The sequence below is a fragment of the Panicum hallii genome, chromosome 2 (assembly GCF_002211085.1).
Source record: "Panicum hallii strain FIL2 chromosome 2, PHallii_v3.1, whole genome shotgun sequence".
NCBI classification, from domain to species: domain Eukaryota; kingdom Viridiplantae; phylum Streptophyta; class Magnoliopsida; order Poales; family Poaceae; genus Panicum; species Panicum hallii.
In genome coordinates this window covers 43,868,969-43,888,460 of record NC_038043.1, presented here as the reverse complement: position 1 = coordinate 43,888,460, position 19,492 = coordinate 43,868,969, and the positions used below count along the sequence as shown (strand labels likewise).

Below are 19,492 nucleotides of genomic sequence, written 5' to 3'. Positions count from 1 at the left end.
GACCGGACGGCGCACCAGCGGAGGGGGTGCCGGTTTTCTGGCGTCTGGCAGCCGCCACGGATGATCCACGGGCCTAACGCAACAGCCTGATGCCTAACAGTTGATAAATCGATATCAAATCGCATCATCAAGAACAACCCCCGGCCCTTCGTCGGGTTCGGAGAGAAAAAGGGGAAGATTTAGGCCACATTTGGCAACTTAAACGCATGGATCTCCCGATTAGGCAGTGTTTAGAGAAACGGCATCGGCGGTGGGAAAGAAAGCTGAGATTTTTAATGGCTGCATTTTGTTATTGCCTTGCTCTTGCTGTCCATTTTCGGAGAGCGCCCGCGGTCGTCACCCTTGAACTTTTAGGAACGAGCTGGATCTTTCTCCTCTTTCCTTTCGCTATCCGAGTCTGATTTTTAAGTATTATTCTCTATCCGATTCCATATTCGTATTTAAAAATTAAAATAAATGCAGAATATCCGAATATATCCACAAAGAAAAAGTACCCATTTAAATTATCTGAAAGCTATCCATAAATGACTAATTATATTAATTCTAATATTACTAATGATGTAAATAAATAAATAGATTAAATCTAATTATTTTAATTTTTTATTTAAGGATGAAACTAATTTGGAAGAGAGGAGAAATAAGACGTGCTTCTCGATATCGAGACGCCGTCAAGGAAAAGAGGCAGTTCCAGACCGATGACCGAGTGATATATAGTAGGATTAACTCTGCGCGAGTGAATGTGAGGAAGGGAAACAAATTAAACAGGTGCTGCCACCAGCAGTACTGATGCGTACGTTCACTCGACCGGTTCTCGCAGAACGCCCACGAAAACAACTTCGAACAGGTCGTGATGCCCGTGGGTCGGGTTGCCGTTCCTGACAGGGAAGCGGGGGGAGGCTGCGTGGCGTCCAGCTGCCGCGATTCGGAAGAAACACCAGCGGAGCAACTAGCTAGCTAGCTGTAGGCAGCTGCTAGAAGAAGCGTTCGCCCGCTCGGCGTTCGTTGATCCGAGTCGCACAGGTCCTAGGTTGATCAAACAGGATCACAGTGTTGAACTGCACAACGTCGCGTCGCTCCGCAGCAGAACCGGTCGCGGATCTCGTGACTGCACGTATCGCTAGTGACGGCTAGCTGCTTCACCACCTGCTGCCAGGCAGCCAGGCAGGGCATGGGCGCATGCCACTCATCGGGCACTCATTCTGGAAGGTTCTTTTGTGACCCAGATGTCACATATATACGGGGTTTGATTTCATCCGAGCAAGCAACACCACAGTGGTCTCCTTTGTTTTGTATTCTGTGCTGGCTTTGTTAAGCGTAAGCGGTTGTCCGGTTGACACTCGAGCTGACGCATCCATAGAGCAAAGTCTCCTTCCATAGCCGCAGGATGACGAGGCTGCAGAGGCATCTTTGATGTTCTCTGGTCGCATTGCAGTATCTCATGGTGTTCTGTTCTACAAGGTCACATGCTCGACCGTATGAAAGGGGATGGGGGGAAAGAAAGCGCGAAAACCAGTAAAAGACCGTGGCGCTCTGTTTGTTACTGTTGCAATAGGTTTTCCACCTAGCATCTCATGTGATATCATCATATAAATTGCTGCCAGGTACAAAGCGTTCACGGCTCCATTCTCTGGCTGGTAAGGTAACTAGCATTCAGTGGGACGTGAACGCCTGCAAGATCAGCACCAAAACCAGCGACAACAGCCTGTGAGCCATCGCAACCATGCATGCAGGGGCAGGAAGAGCAGAAGCAAAGGAGACGGCACGTACCGAGAAGATGTTGCAGTGGCCTGGGTCGGCGAGGTGCGCGAGGAGGTTGTCGATGGGCCCCTGGCCGGTGTAGACGGCCTGGAACCAGAAGCCCACGAAGGCGAGCATGGCGAGGCGCCCGTTCTTGATCTCCTTGGTGCGCAGCACCATGACGGGTTCGGGGGACCCGCGGCCCCAGTTGGCCCAGTCGAACCACAGCCCGCCGGGGTACCCGACGTCGGGGACGGGCTTCTTGCGGTTGGGGAGGTCCGGCTCGATGTCGACGCAGCCGGGGTTGAGCATGTCCGCCCACCGCCGGCCCTCCGCCCACCCCATCAGCGCCATCTGCGACACGAAGAGCGTCCAGGGGTCCGCGAAGTACTCCCGGGACCCGGCGTCGAACCACGAGAAGCCGCCGTCGATGAAGCCCCACCGCGCCAGCAGGTCCGGGACCAGGATCCCCACCGCCGCCAGCATCGCCCACCGCCCGTGCATCAGCTCCGCCTGCGCGAACCAACGCAGCATCTCCGGCTCCGACCCTGCAGCCATCGTGTGCGTGCACAAACGTAGCCGCGTTCATTGCTGCTTGCTTTGCTGCCCGTGTCGTGCGCACGACGTGTTTGATTTCGCACAGATCATGGCGACGCGACAAGCGTGTGTGTTTGTGCGTGCGTTTGTGCTAGGCCTCTAGTTGAACCGAAGCGTCTTCAAACAGTTGCAAACAGAACACGAATCACGCGGCTACAGGCTAGCTTAGTACTCCTGTTTCTGTTTCAAATTATTAATCGTTTTAAATTTTCTATATTTATAAATTTTATTATTTATCTGGACATAACATATATAGTAAAAATTATGTAAGTAAAACTTATGTATTAAAAAAATCTAAAACGATTAATAATTTAGAATGGAGAGAGTACTAATCAGGATGTTCTGCATGTGTTTGATAAAAATAGCAAGCACTTTGCTGAGGAACATTTGTGTTACATACCTAGTCCAAGCGGGTCAAATCCAAAGTCCCCTGGGAGGCTGCAAGTGCAAGTCAAAAAAAAAATGTCAGAACGAAATGGTATCTCTACGTCGTCACCAGTAGACTGGCGTCAGTGGCATGCCAATCTGTGAGATTTTTCCGTCCGTGGTGCGATTTACCTGCCGTCGAGCCACGAGGGAGGGGAGGTGCCGGGGAACCAGACCGGCCTGTCGGGCCCCAGCGGCTCGCACGCGGCGGACACGCCCTTGGTCGCGTTCGCCCGGCGCCCCGTCCTCGTAAACGAGACCACCGCGGCAGCACCCGGCGGCGGTGCACGGCCCGCCCGAATGCTACTAGCTCTGCTGCGGAGAAACAGACGGCGCTGTCAGCCAACAGCCGGGGACGCGCGAGGCGGACGCTCGCGGTGTGGCGGCGCAGGGGGCGCGCGCGCCATGGCTTACCTTGGCTGGAGGCTGCATACCGCGAACGAGCTGGTGGACAGAGCCATGGGAAGGAGCGACGGAGAAGGCGATCGGGAGGGAGGCGGGCGTCGCCGGTGCGCGCGCTGTGCTGCCGCGCTTTATCTGCTTGGAGTTTTTCAGGATAGGGAGCGAGAGGGCGTGGCAGGCGAGGATAGCCAGCCAATCAGGCGCTGCCAGCCCGCGTGACGACAGCTGACAAGTCGCTTGCGTGACTAAGAGGCTTTTATTGGGCTTTTGCCTCCTGATTCGTAGGGTCAGCATTGGGCTGTTAAGCTGAAGGGCCTGAAAGATTTCTGCTTATCATGACCTTTCTTGTTGATTTTTCCCCCCCTGGTTATGCTGCAAGAAACTAACTTCGAAAGTCAAAACTGCTTGAATTTGAAACAAGAAATCTGTTTGTCATGGATAATTTCGAACCGAGGCCGTACGACCTTGCTGCAGCAGTTTCAGCATGAATATCCCCCCTTAGTCTTTGAGTTGAAGCCATCTTGACAAACCGAGCTCTATGAATACAACTTTGAAAATTTCAATCTACATTATACATCGAGATCTGTGGAGAACAGGAGAAGGGCAAGCCAAGTGCCTCAACAGTAAAAGCTATCAAAAGTGTACAGTTGACTGTAACCAAGTTAGTTTGTGATAATACAGAGATGGGAAATGAAAAGAGAACAATACTGATGTCTTGCTATGAGACAGTATAGACAAGTCAAACCTCCTTAAATACATGCCTGAGGTGAAGGTTGTAAAAGGCTACCAAAACAATGCTTCTAAACGTGTTGAAAGGACTATGAGAGCTGTGAATACTTCCTACAGCAATGGTACAATGGGATCAACTGCCCTTGTCAAAAACTGTAGTCGATATCAGAAATATTCTGGAACGTCGATTGTTTGACCAACTCACGCCGCTCGTTGTACATGTCCAGGTTCTTGCAAGGCACGGGGAAAACATAGCCAATGACCTGCCCCTGGACGAAGGAGCACTGGAAAACATGGTGCTTCCTGTCTGCTATACCCACTGACATGTCACGGAAGGTAACATTCTTCACGGGGATCTCTGCGCTTCCCTGTATCCTGACAGGTACGCGCACACCCTGCCCGTGGATTGACGTGTAAGAAATGTTCTCGATGATGGGCACAGCCTTCGGGTCGAAGCCTTCATCTGGGTGCTCATTGTAGTCTGTCTTTATGACAATACCGACACGGACATTCTCTAAGCTAATGTTCCGATACACAATGTTGCTTACATAGGCCCCTCTTCCAGGGGCAGTCTTTATCCTCACACCTCGCCGTGAATCCCAAACATGAACATTCTCTACCAAAACATTAGAGACACCACCAGACATCTCGCTTCCTATCGATACACCAGCACTGCCCACAGAATGCAAAAAGATCAAACATACAATCACATATGGTTTTACAAAGTTTGAATACTGGTGTTGATCGATATCCAGATCATGAATCCTATAAGAAAGCTAGTGGCAGTATGACAGACAAACCAACAACGAGAACTTGAGAAGAAAGTATCATGTGTCCCTAATTCTGGTCTAGGTAAATAAATGATCCAGTAGACAAAATAATCTGGTAACATGGCATAAATAGCCAGCAATTATCAGAAATATAAAAACAAAATAATAACAAACCCTCAGCAACTCGTTCATATTATCAACAGGGCAAGAAGTGCCATTCACTAGCCTATGATATTTGAAAAATGTACACATCATCATACTTAATAAAGTGAATCAGAACAGCCTACGAAAACAATCTAATATCTCACCTGACCATGGAACGGATTATGACATTCTGAATAATAATGTTAGCAGATGGACGCCCATAAGCAATTCCATATTGATCCCAACCACTCTTTATAGCTATCCCATCATCACCAACAGAAATATAGCAATTCTTTATCACCACATTTTCACAAGAATCTGCACATACAGTATGAATAACAAAGAGTCTGATCAATGAAGCATAAAGTATAGCAAAGAAAAAGGATTCAAGATAACACGGACATGTAGTGCAGGTTTCATGGGCTCCTACTGTTGCTAAAGAGTTTAGTGAAAGCTAGATTACATTTTAAATTACAGGACAGGATACAGCTACAATGAAATGAAGAAAGTTCAGTAATAAGAAACAATAGCAAGCGTTAGGAGTAACCTGGATCTATCCCATCAGTATTTGGAGCTCCAGTAATTGGAGCCAAGATGGTCGTTTCTGAGATAGTAACATTCTTGCAGTCGTATGTATGAAGAGTCCAAAAGGGAGAATCGCGAAGAGTGATATTTGAAATGATAATATTACTTGATCGCATGAGCTGCACTAGAGGACCCCTTGTGTGATTAAGGAGTTTTCTCCGAAACTTTACCCACCAACTTTGACCTTGTCCATTTATGGTACCATTATGACCTATTTACATAGGAGTCAGCCAGACTGAATGTCAATTGAAAAATTATTACAATTTCAGGAAAATGGAACTGCAGAAAAATTATTACATCCACACTTTCATTCTTACAATGAAAGAATTCCTCTCAAGTTAGAATTAATTCACTAAATTCAAGTACAACTAGAGATTAGGTGTTTCCACGAAATAAGTATCAATTAAAGTTCCAACAACTTTTAACACTTCCTGTGGTCCCAACAACTTTTGTAAGTATACAAGATGGAACCAATTTGGCGACAATGATTTTGTATGAATGAATAAGATAAAGAAATAAAAAAACGCAACATACCTGTTATAGTCACATCCTTCAGGTCTTGACCATGTATTAGGCTTCCGTATCGAGGTCCCTTGTGCTCTCTTCCATACCCATATGATGGTAATGGAGACATTAATGGCCAATATCTTTCATCCTTGGATATAAGTAACATAAAGAAGTCGCCAATGTTAACTCAATTGGTAAATAAGTGCACCAAACTGAAAAAGGTACCGGTACAAATAATTTGAGCCCTGGCAAATACAACAGCACCAAAAGAAACAAAGCGAACAAAACAACTTGGCAGATAAAACATATCAAAGCAGTGACTAAATTCAGTTGAACTTAAACCTAACTATGGCATATAAAGCAAGTCAGAACTGACTTAACAAAACCACAACATATAAGTTGGGACTAGCCACGTGCTTCTTGTACCTATCAAGCTATGGGGGTGTTTATGGGGGTGTTTGAATCCAAGGACTAATTTTTAGTCTGGGTCACATCGGATGTTTGGATGCCAAATAGAGGGATTAAACATGAGCTAACTATAAAACTAATTGTATAAGCTGGTGCTAATTCACGAGATGAATCTATTAAGCCTAATTAATCCATCATTAGCACATATTTACCGTAGCACAACATGGTCAAATCATGGACTAATTAGGCTTAATGGATCCGTCTCGCGAATTAGCCTCCATTTATGCAATTGGTTTTGTAATCAGACTATATTTAATACTTCTAATTGGTGTCTAAACATCCAATGTGACGGGACTAAAGTTTAGTACTGAGGAACCAAATAGGCCCTAACTTTGACAAGTTGGTCGCTTCAATGTTAAATGCTTGCCCAAGTGTTTAAGTCTTCAGCAAATCTTTGAAGTGTAGTTGAACATGAGAACACCTGGCAGCTATTTATGTGATGAACTTGGCAGCAAATTTTGATACAATTTTAAAAGCAACTATTTATGTAATAAAAGAAGCCTGCATGTCACCAATACCAGATATTACTAATATCTCATTGAACTGCATAGTATTTGCATTACTCCAGATGACCTCACCATTTTATGCAATGATCACTTGTTGCTATTACTTCTATGATGTCCTTGAAACTATGGTTGAACGACGCTACAATAGAAGCATCCCTTTTCACTTGCCTGAGTACATACTTAATACTTGCACAACCGAATCCGAAACCCGACCAAAGATCCCAAAGCAGCATCCTTTTCTTTTGAAAATAAAAGGCAGCGTTTTAAAATCCACAAAGCTGAGCAAATAGCAGGTGAATGCCTCACCTGGATTCCCAGGATCTCAGCGCCGGCGGCGAGGAATAGCGTCATGCGGCTGGTGAGGTTGAACGGCGCGGTGAGCCACCGCCCGGCGGGCACGGTGAGCCTCCCGCCGCCCCTCTCGGCGATCGCCGCGACCGCCGCCTCGAACGCGACCGTGTTCACCGTCCTTCCGTCCCCGACCGCCCCGAACTCCCTCAGATCGTAGACGGGCGGGGAGGCCACCCACTGCCCCATGGCCGCCACCGGTCGCTTGGGCATGGGCGGGCGCGTGTAGAGCCGCACGCGGCCCACGGAGGTGCTCTGCCACAGGAAGACGAGCGCGAAGCCCACCAGCCAGAGCGCGACGAGGCACGCCCTGAACGGGGCCGGCGCCCACCGCCGGTGGTGGTGCGCAGCGCCCCCACCCCGCCGTGGGGAGGAAACGGCAGAAGCCGCCGCCGCCGCCGCTGCCGCCCCGGCGGCGGCTGCGGCCGCCGCGGCGCGGGGGGAGGAGGCGGCCGCCGTCTCCAGCATCGGATCTGGTGGCGACTGGGCGTGGGATCTATCCGCGGCGCGCGCACCGGCCGGTGGGTGGGGCGGTCCAGGCTCGGGCGCGGGGGCCCATGGGGGAGGGGATGAAGGCGCGCGCCGGCGGAGGCGACGGACTCGGCAGCTCGGAGCACGGGCTTGGGGCGCCGTTTTAAAAAGCGCGGGGCGGGTGGTGCGCGCGGCGGCGAGTGATGGTGGTGGGTTGATCAAGTGCTCGGCTGCTCGCTCGGCGCCGCGGCCGTGGAGACTGGAGTTGAGTTGGGGCGGAACCAAAACGACGGCGGCGGCGGAATGACCGGGCTGCCCCTGTCCGGTGGCCGGTCAGCTCGGCCGCGCGGAGCCGTCGGATCGGCTCGCGACGGCGACACCTGGCGGCCGTGGGCCCTGCTGCCAGTGGGCAGTGGTGGGTTCGGTTCCGGCGGGCCCACGCGCGGCGGTTTGACCCCGTCCTAGTGCGTGGCGCCCCGGGTTCGGTCCAGGTCCATGATCGTTTCGGTGCTGGGATGACGCCGATCGAGAGGTTCCTCCTGTCGGAAGGGGGGCATCCACGAGCACGGCACGACAGGGTTCCCCGTTAATCAGAGACCCCCGCGCTGATTCTCCGGATCTGGAGCACGCTCTGGCGATTGATTATGCCTTCCAACACCGTCGCCCGTGTGGTTTCTCCACACGGGTTTAGAAGCTCGGCGATGGATCCTCGAGCGAGGTGGCGTCGCTGCGGATTGCGTGTGTCGTCCGTCGCTCTGTTGTCTTCGGGCCATGGGCCAGACTGAATGGAAGCAACTTCAGATGACAGTGTGACAGATCTCTCCTCGAACCGAAAGCAACAGGGTAGAGCAGCAGCGTGCTTATAGTGTTCTAGTACTACTATCGTTAGGGGGTGTTTGGATCCACCCCAAATGGCAAAAGGGTAAATGGTAAAATTTTTACTCCTGTCACATCAGATGTTTGGACGCTAATTAGAAGTATTAAATATAGTTTAATTAAAAAACTAATTACATAGATGAGGACTAAATGACGAGACGAATCTATTAAGTCTAATTAATCCATAATTAGCAAAATTACGGTAGCATTTGCCCTTTTGCACTTTGGGGTGTTTGGATCCAAAAGTGCAAAAAAAGTGCAAAAGAGCAAAAGTTTTGCACTTTCTCTTTCTCTTTCCCATTCATCCAAACAGGCCCTTAGTAAGGAATCAGGTCGCCGTTTCAGCAGGAGCTCCTTTGACAGACAGGGCTTCAAAACCGGCTCCAGATCCGACTCCACGTGAAGCCCTGCCAAACGGGGTGCTCCACGATGGCTCCACCGGAGAAGCTCCTAAAATCACGCTCTCTAGAGCTGTTTGGTCGAGAAGGAGCTACAAAACATGGCTCCTCCATCTCGCCTACCACCTTTGCCCTCTAAAAGTAGTGCGCGGCAGCGGCGGTAGGAGACAACCGACCGCGGGATCGTCGATGCTGGTGAAGGACGGGCGCAGGGGCGCGATGCCATGGTGGGGATGCACGGCTACCGGAGCATGCAGCGGTGGCAGCCGACCACAGGAGCGCACGGTGGCGGAGGGGCCTGCGGTGGGGGCGGAGGTGCTGGCGTCGTGGGGGGAGGAGCCGCGACAGTAGGGAGAGGAGGAGGATAGAGGTGCCGGCGGTAGGGGTGGAGGTTCCGGCAGCGTGGGCGGAGGAGCCGTGGGCCGCGCAAGAGGGAGAGGAGGAGGGCGGAGGTCCCGGCGGCAAGCACACACAGCCGGCAAGGGGAGGCGGAGGTGACGGCCTATGCGGCGTACCGAGGAAGAATGGATAAGGAGAGAGAGAATAGGAGGTGTAGAAAAAATAGGAAGATTTGAGGAAAAAATAGATAATGGTAATATGGTCGTTTAACTTTTTCCATATATATTAAATTGGAGAAGTCGTTTTACCAGTTTCAGCTCCATCAGAGAAGTCGTTCCACCGGAAGAGTAAAAACTAGAGCGAGGAGCCGCGGCACTGCCAAACCGCCTCTAACTCGGGAGGGAACGGGGAACAGCCTGCGCCGGATCCAACGCTTAAATTAACGGGGATAACCGGTACGGGCAGCCACAAATTTCGCGTCTTTTGCGGGTTGACCTGCGAGATGGCCAAGGCGCACACTGCGCGATGCCACCCTCCCTCCAGCACCGGCGTTTCCCACGTGAAGATACCAGCCACCGTGGTTAATCTGTCTCGATTTTTTTTAGGGCAGTCACAAGGTTACTCGGAAGTTGGAGAACAATCGTGCCAAATTTGCCTCGCGATTTACATGAGCAAAAGAAATTGAAATAAAACTTCTACGGAGCTCTTGAACATCATGCCAAATGCTCGACGGCGTGGGTGGCTTCCAGCCCATCCATATGAAGCGGGAGTTTGGAAAGTCCTAATAAACGGCCTATATACTTTGAATAGGCCCATCTAAACGGATCCTGAGGCTGCTTTGCACCTCAATTAGGCCCTTCTCTGGGCCGTCAGTTACTGCCACCCAGGAAAAAAACTAGGCTCCTACTGAGGAGAAAGCAGGCTGAGCAAAATGCACGGATGGGCCGAATAACGCACAAAGCAATTTATGTTGTGTTCTTTTCCGTGTTCAATTGCCAAATCGAGCTTTGCTTGAGATCCCGCTAATCTGTGCGACACTCACACCTACGCAAAACTTAGAAGTAACACAGGTCAAGCCCGCAGCAGCTATATATCTTGTCTACAAAATTCGTGTCCATCATCTGAAGACAAGTTCAGATGATTCCAGCCTAATTAAACTTTCTGCCTAGCTGTTCCGTTTCTTCCTCCTTGCACCGCCGCTACTGGTGTCCGCTGCTGCTCATGCCGCCACGGTTGATTCGCTTCTTCCTGGTTAGGGTAGGGGTTATCAGGGTTCTCGATTGTCGGGTGGGGTTGCCTCCAACATGGTCGGCTCTAGAGGAATGTCGCCGGCGGCAAGGTGACGGACGGAGGTGGCGGGTTGTGGGCAGAACAGTGAGGCAGCGGGATGCCGCCGATCGCGGGCTGCGGAGGACAACCGGTGGCCCGTAGTTGCGGTGGGGGAGTCACATCAATCTCTCGACGACCGTCGGAGCTAGGCTACGGCAACCGCGGTTTCAAACGGCGGAAGCTAGACTCCGGCGGTGGCGCGGTAACTCCGAGAGCGGGAGCCATTGGAGGCGGAGGTGGTGGCGGTATAGGGGCGAGCGGGGTCAGCGGTGGCACGGGGAGGAAAATGAAGCCACAATTCATGGTCCGCTCGCTCGTGGGCCACTATCTTTAGGTGACGCTTATAATTGCGCCCGATCAAGCCTCCCACATTCATCTTTTTTGTCCCTGGCAGATCTGCAGCCATGAAAACTTGGTCATAATTCTGTAGCAAACTAAGAATTCGGGGTGAACATGACTGTAATCACACATGAATGAAACGAGAGAAATCACATATGACTGTAATCAAATAGAGTACTAATATCCAATGCGGGTGAACATCCGTACTCAGTTTGTTGGGGCGATTGTAAACTTGGGAGTACTATTCAGTCGCCAAAATATGCAAGACTAAGAGTGATTATGATATCCTCACTCACTACAAGAGTCGCCAAACGATTTGCTTCACTACGCCTTATACTCTCTCCTAATCATATTGGTCCATGCATGGATATAGTATCAACCAAAGGCGAAGCTACAGTCAAATTGACCGTGGTGCATGGCCTATAGAACTAGTGTACTTTCTCATAATTATCATAATTATATGGTGAAAAAAGTTTAGCTAGTGGTAAAAAAAAGTTTTTCCCTGATACATGGGCGCTAGGGAAGCCTAACGTGGCTTCGCCCCTGTTATTAACTTTTTTTGGCATAGCTACAGGCAATTGTTTGGAGGACCGAATATAGTATTTGCTTATGATTGTAGTTTTTATCACCTAAATGAAAAATAATGATAGACTAATTACATTACCGGCCATAAAGTTACAAAATAAGAAAAAGACGAAGGGGTGGAAGAAATGCATCTAGTAATTAATCATTATATAATGAGAATCTCATCGGTGATATGTAAAAAAGCTGGAACCTTATTTTCTTGGTAGGTATCCAGAATGTCTTTTTGTCGCCCTCACGGCCTCATGGAACATGCGAGTTCTCTGTAGCTTTGTTGGGAAACACCTAGTTGCTGTCCTGCTCGTTTTTACGTTAGAGGTATTTTTATCCAGCTAGATCAACGTGCATGCTTCTTCTTACATGATCAAGCAGCGCTCCTGCTTTATTTTTTTTAAAAAAAGATCAAGGTGCATGTGATGTTGGACCGATGCTTTTGAATTGGCTTTTGGCATCTCTGCTGCATCACAACTTCACAAGAAGCCGCAACGGGCCTAGGGCAAGGATTGACGAACTTGAATGAACACCAGCGCCGATTGGACAGGCTTTAATTAGGCTACCCCAGCCGGCCGGCACCCGCGCACTCACACGGGAATCGTGGCACAAATCTTGGGAGCCCCGTGCCTATCTCTATCCCCGAGAGCGCCGAGCCGCCTCGGCGCTGGTCATAAGAATCGCGTGACTGCGCCGCAGTCCGGGCCCGGCCGTACGGCTGCGCCTGCTCCACCGCGGCTCCGAAAGGAAACCTCTCTCGCCGTCCACCATCCGCGGACCTCGGGGGAGGCCTTGCTGGCGCGGCGAGCGAGCCGTCGCCGTCGACGGGAGAGCCGTCGCGGCCTCGCGGGTCATGCGGTGGGACGCCGCCGGCAGATGAGGTGGCACGTCGGAGGCGAGGCGCACGACGCGCTTCGGCCTCGCGATGATGAACGTCGCTGCCGACAAGCGTCGTGGCAGCACTCCCGAACCCACCGGCTCGCCCCGCCACGGCGACGCTCGCGGGCGTGTCGTCGGATCGCCCGGTCCCAGACTCCCAGCCCCGCCCAGGTGATAAGCGTGACCAACAGTGTCAGCAAACAGCGCCGGCGGTTGCGCTGACGGGACCAACTCGTCAATGTCGGTGGCCGTTCTGAAGCTGGCACGACTCGGCGGCGGGAGCCCCGCCCCTGCGGCCCTGCCTGCCTGCATGCGCACCGCAGCTCAGCGTAACTGTTCATCCACTCCACGGCCTGAGATCTACGAGACTCCCTCCGTGATCCGGAGAAATAAAGAAAGAAACGTGCCGGACGAGACACGAGACGTAGCTTTCGTAGCAACGTACCCAGCGTGACGTACGCCACGCCGGCCTCAGGCACACGATTATGTACGATCCGAACAACGCGCGGTGCACCGCAGCCCGCCGGTCGCGCGTCACGTCTCCCTCTGCCCGCCGGTCCGCCCCGAGCCCCCGCCCAAATCACGTGTTGCTACCACGCCTTTCCGCCCGACGGGGGCCGTTCACGGGAGGGAGGGACGCGTCCCCTCCCCGTCCGATCACGTCGCCACCGCCACCGCCAGCGCGCTGCGCGTCCCCGACCCGACCCGTCGCTCTCCGGCATTCCCATTCCCCGAGGACCACCACCGGCCCCGTCACGTGTTTCATGCCACGCGACTAGTACGCGAGTCGCCTCGCCTCCGCGCCCCGGCCCCGGCCCCGTGCGCGCCACTTGCCGTTTTCCTTGGCACGCGCTATTAAAGGGCAAAGGCCAGTCGCCCATTCGCGAGGGGAGGAGGAAATTGTACAACAAGAGAGAGCAGCTTGTCGCGAGGGGAGGAGGAAAGGTGTTGAGCTTGGACGACACATTCCGCTGCTGTGCTCTGGTGAGCTGAGGAATGGGAGCGGAGAGGCAGGGCGCCGGCGGCGTGGCCGGGCGCGCGCCGGCGCGGGAGAAGTCCACCTTCGCCGTCACGTGCAGCCTGCTGAGCCAGTACCTCAAGGAGAAGAAGGGCGGCCTGGAGGGCCTCGGTGGCCTCGGCATGTCGCCGCCGCCGCCGCCGCCCGCACCAGCTGGTAAGGCTACAGCACTGCTCACAGCTCTCATGATCTCTTTCATGCAAACCTCTCCGTTTATAGTGCCATGCATAAGCCTCCCGTGAACACTGATATTTGTGCAATACCGCTTTAATTTCTCATCGCGTACCCGTCGTCGCAGGAGCTTTCCGGCCGCCGACCACCATGAACTTGCTGTCCGCGCTCGACGCGCCGGCGGCCGAGGAGCCAAACGACGCGGCGAAGGCCACACCCGAGGAGGCGGATGGGCACGATCAACAGACCGCCGAAAATCCGAGGTAAATACATAAATAAAATCCGTAACCGTCCGTACACTAGTAAGCTGGTGAGGAAAGCTGAACCGTTCCTTCAACTGAAAGGAAAGGCAGGGCGTAATCATCATGTTCCGTCCTCCCAGCAACAAATTAAAGAGCAAGCTCAGCAAAAAAAAGGAACAATTTTGGCATGTTTTTTCTTTTTGTCAAAGACATTGTTCTTGACGAAGGGGATTCAGCAATGATTTTAGTTCTTGCAGGGAGGCAGCAGCCGGGGAGGACGAGGCGCAGCCGCTGACCATCTTCTACGGAAGGAAAGTGGTCGTCTTTGACAAGTTCCCGCCCGCCAAGATCAAGGACTTGCTGCAGATCGCGAACGCTGGCGGCTACGGCGTCGACAGGGCCGGCGCCAGTGCCGCGCCACCGTCCTCACAAAACAGCCTCTCAGGTAATTCGTCGTCCTCTCGCAGTTCTGCCATGGCACGGTGCTAGTACTTTTGTTACGCGAGCTATGTTGGAAAAACAAATCCTACCCTGCCGGTGACAGAAATGTTTTGGGTTTTGCTAGCAGACATGCCGATTGCGAGGCGGAATTCGCTCCACAGGTTTCTCGAGAAGAGGAAGGGCAGGTAACCGAGTTGCTTTCACAATTTTCAGCTCTACAAAAAAAATAGTCGCACCCGGAATTACCAATCAAGTTTAATCAGGATCCTGACATTTTTTTTTTCTACCATGCCCTGAACTCCAGGATAACTGCGAAGGCGCCATACCAATCCAGCAGCCCTGCTGGCGCCGACGCGTCGAAGCAGGCGACTGGGGACAAGAACTCCTGGCTGGGGCTGGGCCAAGAAGTGACGGTCGTCAAGCAGGAGATCTGAGCTTGGGTTTGGAAACAAAGCATGTCAATCAGTAGAGACTGCCAGATTCAAGGACGGTGCTCGCCGTGCCGTAGCTTCAGGTTAAGGGAAAGAATAATTTTACCGTCGGTTACTGCTAGTGAAGTTAGGGATATTGTTCAGCTGGCGGCGACCCCCTACCTGGCCGCCGGCATACGTAGAGGCATAGGGCAACTGGGCAAGCCGTTCGTTTGCGAGATTGTTTGCTGCTGGAGGTGCACGTGCTCACGGCAGTTTCGCTGTTTCGGTCTGCGACCGCGTTACTATGTTGCAACGGATGGTTTGCCTTTGCCTCGCTCGATGTGTGTATGCTTTTGCTATGGAACGTTCAGCAGTGCACGTTCCTTACCATTTTCTCAACAATTCGTTGTGCTCTCTTGCGCCGGATCCTTCGTCGCAGAGGAGGCTTGTATGTTCAGTTGAAGGTATTTGGTCTATTTAATTTTATGAACATTTATACGTGTAATGTATTGTTGGACAATAAGTGCGCTTTTCTAAATCCAGCTCGAGTCGTTTGCAGCAGCAGCAGCAAAAACCAACTAGAGAGCTACGGTGTCTGAAGCTTTCGAATAGTACACGGGAGTAGCTCTTTCCCGAACGGATTACTAGTGGCTTCAAATGGGGTCTGCACTGTAATATTACTAGTCCACTTGACTCCTTGCATAAGCAACCAGAAAGAAAAGGACATTCAGAAATGATTCAATTTTCAGCCAAACGGATCCTGATTTCAAAAGGCAAGCTTTCGGCAACAATGGCAGCGCAATTTTCGCTCCGGTCACGCGTCCTTTGCTGAAAGAACCGGAGCTAGCCCCGTTTGTAGAAACGTGCTGGAACAGAACTGGAGGATTTCCTGCAGCTGCAGTCGATGGACCAGCCTCTATTATTTCCCCCGCAGTCCGGTAGCGCTCGGCTGCTAGCCCTGCAAGATCCGGGACGGAAACGGCAATGGCAAATAGCGCACGAGTTTGGCCGGGCCCCGGAAGAGAGAAGCACGCCAGCCACTGGTCCTACGCGAGACGGACCGCGCGCGCCCACCCGCCGCTGCCGTCCCTGCACGCCTCGGCATGGCGGTCGCGTGTCACCTGCGGCGTCCCGGCGCCCCCTCCCTTCCCCGGCGACGACGTTCACCCGGCCGGCGTGCATCTCTGTCTGTCCGGCTCCGGCCGCGCCGCGGCGTGCGTCCTCCGGCTCCGCTCTCCGTCGGTGTCGCGGCGGTCTCGGTGAAGAAAAAAGGGTCAGTAGGTGTTGCCGTGTTGGTCCGGGGCTCGAGGTGAACTTGGCGCGGTTTCCTCTGGCCTGTGGATTCCGCGCTCTAGGCTACTGTAGCGTGTGACGATAGGCCTGCAGGTCTCCGGTGAGCGCCGGACGTTTCTGCGACTAACCAATGCGGAGAGACCTCGCACGGACGGCACAGTGGATGACCCGCCGTTGGCGGCTAACTTTGTGGGCGCACAAAACACGTGCTCGCGCTTGTTTTTCGAAGAAAAAAAAATATATTTCGTATGGCAAAAGTATGAGATTCATCCCTTATATTTTATTTTATGCAATTCAACCTCTTAATTAAGTAAACTGGTGGATTTATCATTCTCATCTTAGTTTAACAATAACTTAGTGCCACTGTCTTATATTGTGCAATCATCTGACTAATTCCAAATTAGCAATCTAATATGCTGAGTTGAAGACATAAAGCCTTGCAAAAAATTCAGTAAATCCTCTAAATTAGGTACTCATAAAAATTTATCGAAAAAAATAAATGGAACTAATTCACTAGGACGATAAAAATTATTCTTTCCCTTAACTTAAAGCTACGGCACGGCGGGTACAATCCTTAAATCTAACGGTGTCTACCGATTGACATGCTCATAGCATATCAATCTCCGAACTATTATAGCATTGACTCACACCGATTCACACCTTACCGATTCACACCGAACTATTATAGCATTGACTCAACAGAGGTGGCTAAGCATTATGATTAGTTAGATATTACAAGACCTAAACCAACATCATATGACACTAAATTATTGTTAAACTAAGGTGGGGACGATAAATGCACCGATTTAGTTAGTTAAAGGGTTAATTTGCACTAAATAAAATATGAGGGATAAATATCACGCTTTTGCAATAGTTGAGGGATGAAAAATATATTTTTTCTTTTTTTAACGGGAAAGCACTGATGAAATCTAACTTATTTGTCTGAGATACGTGGAATTAGAAGATCACAACCTCATCTGACCTTATTTATACCTTAAAAGTATCCAACCTTAGTCCAGTTCTCCGGTAAGTACCGTTTCTATTGTATTAGGTTCTGTTTGGATCCCTCCTACTAAAATTTAATCCCCCCAATTTTAGTCTTTTTTAGTCCTAGAAAGCCAAATGCAGGGATAAAAAAGAGATTAAAGACTTTAGTCCATTAGTCCCAAAGAGGTGGCTCAAAGGGAATAAAGCCCTATTTTTCCACCTCCTGCCCCTCCCACCAACCCTATCCACTCGCCCACCGCCCCTGGCGACCTTTCCCCACCGCCGCCCCTCGCGATCCTGCTCTTTCCGCTGCCGGCGGTATCCCCCGCGCGGTCGTCGGAGCTCATCCGCGCAACCGGCGGCGCTCACGCGCCAGGCTTCTGTCCGCGCCGCCGGGCGGAGCTCGCCCTCGACCGCACGCACGCGCCGCTAGGGGGAGCTCTAGGCAGGGCTCGCCCGCTGCTCGACGGACCTCGTCCGCGGCCACTCGCGCGCGCCTCCTGCCCGCGGCCGCCATGCGGAGCTCGCCCGCGCCCGCACACCCGCGCCGCTAGGGGGACCCGTCCGCCGGGCGGAGCTCGCCTGCCGCCGCCGTACGCTGCTCGACGGACCTCGCCTGCGGCCACTTGCGCGCGGCTCCTACTCGCGGCCGCCGTGCGGAGCTCGCCCACCGCCGCCATTACTAGACGAACTTGACAAGAAAGCGGCAACACATATTTTAAACCCTAATGAAGTAAACTTGACACATTGCGTGATGAAAGGATTAGCGCTGTTAAGAGAAGAAGAAATAAAGTAATGTCTGGGGATGAAAATAGTCGGAAATGATTAGTGAAAGGCTCTATCACTTTCACTTTCATAATTTTTTCATCAAAAATGAAAATGATACAATATTATCAGAAACAAAAACAGCATCAGTATTACGGTAATTGCAGAAAAGAAAATATACGATCGAGAACACATCGATAATGATCGAAACCTATCGAAATGATATTTTGAAAAGCAATAAATATGTCAAACCATAGAGCACAACTCTAACCATATGACTTGATATATTTTATGCATAAGTACTGATGGTTATGTCGGTGTTTTACCGCCTGCCCACCAAGAGGTATAACCGAGGTGGTAAGTTTTAGGTAGGGTGACACCGAGATTAGAAACTCGAAGGTGCAAGCAATACAAGGGTGCAAGCAACACAAGGTTTAGACAAGTTCGGGCCGCGATGTGCGTAATACCCTACGTCCTGTTTGGTGGTTTGTATTGCCTTGGGTGTTGATGTTATGTTTTGAGGGGGTCCCTGCCCGCCCTTATATATTCGGGAGGACATGGTTACATGAATCCTAGTCCGACACTAGCCTAGGAATCGTACACGAATACAACTCGAGTAGTTTTCTTCTGTACCGGCTAGTCCTTCTTCACATGCGGTAGAGTACAATATAGATAAGGTATAGGACATGTCCTATCCCCTAATCCTGTATGAACTACGTTATGTACACAGTCCCGTAGTTCCGGGTATGACAAGCCCCCGAGCTCTTCGTAGCTGAGTATTGCAGGCTCCTTGAGTACTTTCGAAGTAGTCTTCGGCTTCTTTTTAAGCTCCATCTTGAAGTTCTTCTTCGAGTACTTCCTTAGTTGCATCGAAGTTATGAGGTACTCATGCCCTGAATTACTTTTTTGGTATGGTGTGCGTGAAAAATCGCACTCCATATGGAGTAGCCCCCGAGTCTTAGGTTGAATCAAAGAATCAGGCTGAGGGTCACAGTAGTCTTGAATCTTCCTCCCTTACTTTTCGAATAAATTCAAAAATTAAATAGTCGATGCCACGTATCCCGCAGCCCCGAGCCTTGAATCCAAATCTTCCAGGTTTGGAAAAAAGGAACCAAAAGTCATGGCATGCAGTGAAAAAATCTCTTGGGAGATAATTGGTGTGATAATACAGATGATGGAAGTTAGATTTGGAATTCGAAAAACCTCTTTTTTGAGAATAATTAAATCTGAAAAAATGATTAATCGAATAAGTTATTAAAAATCCACCAAAATGACCCCTCATCTTCCGAATATTCTTTGAGACGACTCTTCAACTTTGGAACAGTAAACCTGTATCCGGCCGCTGGTTATTTAACCCCGCGGTAACTTAAGGTACAATCCGTGCTTCCAATCTTCAATCCACTGAGAAATTTCCAAATCTACAGTCAGATCTGTGCTCCGCCTTCACCCCCTTTGTCAAGCCCCAAAACTAGACTAATCCCTCCGCCCCTTCTCTGCAGCCCCCGAGCAACTCGTGGCAAGCAGATCTAGAAATGACGCCCAAGAGATCCAACGAGAAGGATGGGAAGGGGAAAGAGTCGCAACCACCATCTGGGAGTGGACTTACAGTAAGTGCTCCAACAACGAACTCATGAATCTTGTTTCCGAGGGTTTGCTTCAGGAGAAAAGTTTTGTCAACTGGCGTCCCTCTTTTCGCGAAATTCTTCCAATGGAAAATGTGGATAAAATCGTCTCATTTT

General features: G+C 51.0%; 3 protein-coding genes across 6 annotated transcripts; 1 reads left to right on the top strand and 2 right to left on the bottom strand.

Moving 5' to 3' along the window:
* Positions 1–1,406: 1,406 nt before the first annotated feature.
* LOC112880534 (photosystem I chlorophyll a/b-binding protein 6, chloroplastic) lies at positions 1,407–3,333 on the bottom strand. Of its 2 annotated transcripts, none has more exons than XM_025945197.1 (5): positions 3,175–3,333; positions 2,893–3,072; positions 2,735–2,772; positions 1,768–2,285; positions 1,407–1,668 (listed from the first exon to the last, which is right to left on the bottom strand). In XM_025945197.1, the coding sequence occupies exons 1-5, from the start codon at positions 3,219–3,221 to the stop codon at positions 1,651–1,653; spliced, it is 801 nt and encodes a 266-aa protein (XP_025800982.1). In that variant the 5' UTR covers positions 3,222–3,333; the 3' UTR covers positions 1,407–1,650. The 2 variants fall into 2 exon arrangements, with proteins under 2 accessions (XP_025800982.1, XP_025800980.1); XM_025945195.1 differs by having other exon boundaries at positions 2,893–3,075; positions 3,175–3,332.
* A 419-nt stretch (positions 3,334–3,752) lies between these two features.
* LOC112880533 (probable polygalacturonase) lies at positions 3,753–8,000 on the bottom strand. Its single transcript, XM_025945194.1, has 5 exons — positions 7,178–8,000; positions 5,925–6,045; positions 5,353–5,601; positions 4,970–5,123; positions 3,753–4,563 (listed from the first exon to the last, which is right to left on the bottom strand). The coding sequence occupies exons 1-5, from the start codon at positions 7,685–7,687 to the stop codon at positions 4,038–4,040; spliced, it is 1,560 nt and encodes a 519-aa protein (XP_025800979.1). The 5' UTR covers positions 7,688–8,000; the 3' UTR covers positions 3,753–4,037.
* Positions 8,001–13,285: 5,285 nt separating this feature from the next.
* Positions 13,286–15,213, top strand: LOC112879520 (protein TIFY 10c-like). Of its 3 annotated transcripts, none has more exons than XM_025943789.1 (5): positions 13,286–13,597; positions 13,740–13,875; positions 14,103–14,299; positions 14,420–14,480; positions 14,600–15,213. In XM_025943789.1, exons 1-5 carry the CDS (start codon positions 13,420–13,422, stop codon positions 14,727–14,729), a joined length of 702 nt encoding a protein of 233 aa, XP_025799574.1. In that variant the 5' UTR covers positions 13,286–13,419; the 3' UTR covers positions 14,730–15,213. The 3 variants fall into 3 exon arrangements, with proteins under 3 accessions (XP_025799574.1, XP_025799575.1, XP_025799576.1); XM_025943790.1 differs by having other exon boundaries at positions 13,288–13,597; positions 14,423–14,480; XM_025943791.1 differs by having other exon boundaries at positions 13,289–13,597; positions 14,112–14,299; positions 14,423–14,480.
* Positions 15,214–19,492: the final 4,279 nt, after the last annotated feature.

Excerpts from the sequence above, each read along its gene's own strand:
- LOC112880533 (XM_025945194.1), bottom strand. The coding sequence starts at position 7,687 with ATGCTGGAGACGGCGGCCGCCTCCTCCCCCCGCGCCGCGGCGGCCGCA. Across the intron at positions 5,602-5,924 it reads GAAGGATGTGACTATAACAG|GTCATAATGGTACCATAAAT; the intron begins GTATGTTGCGTT and ends CTATGTAAATAG. Across the intron at positions 5,124-5,352 it reads TACTGATGGGATAGATCCAG|ATTCTTGTGAAAATGTGGTG; the intron begins GTTACTCCTAAC and ends CTGTATGTGCAG.
- LOC112880534 (XM_025945195.1), bottom strand. The coding sequence starts at position 3,221 with ATGGCTCTGTCCACCAGCTCGTTCGCGGTATGCAGCCTCCAGCCAAG. Across the intron at positions 2,773-2,892 it reads CCCTCGTGGCTCGACGGCAG|CCTCCCAGGGGACTTTGGAT; the intron begins GTAAATCGCACC and ends TTGCACTTGCAG. Across the intron at positions 2,286-2,734 it reads ATTTGACCCGCTTGGACTAG|GGTCGGAGCCGGAGATGCTG; the intron begins GTATGTAACACA and ends CGATGGCTGCAG.
- LOC112879520 (XM_025943789.1), top strand. The coding sequence starts at position 13,420 with ATGGGAGCGGAGAGGCAGGGCGCCGGCGGCGTGGCCGGGCGCGCGCCG. Across the intron at positions 13,598-13,739 it reads GCCGCCGCCCGCACCAGCTG|GAGCTTTCCGGCCGCCGACC; the intron begins GTAAGGCTACAG and ends CCGTCGTCGCAG. Across the intron at positions 13,876-14,102 it reads CAGACCGCCGAAAATCCGAG|TTCTTGCAGGGAGGCAGCAG; the intron begins GTAAATACATAA and ends CAATGATTTTAG.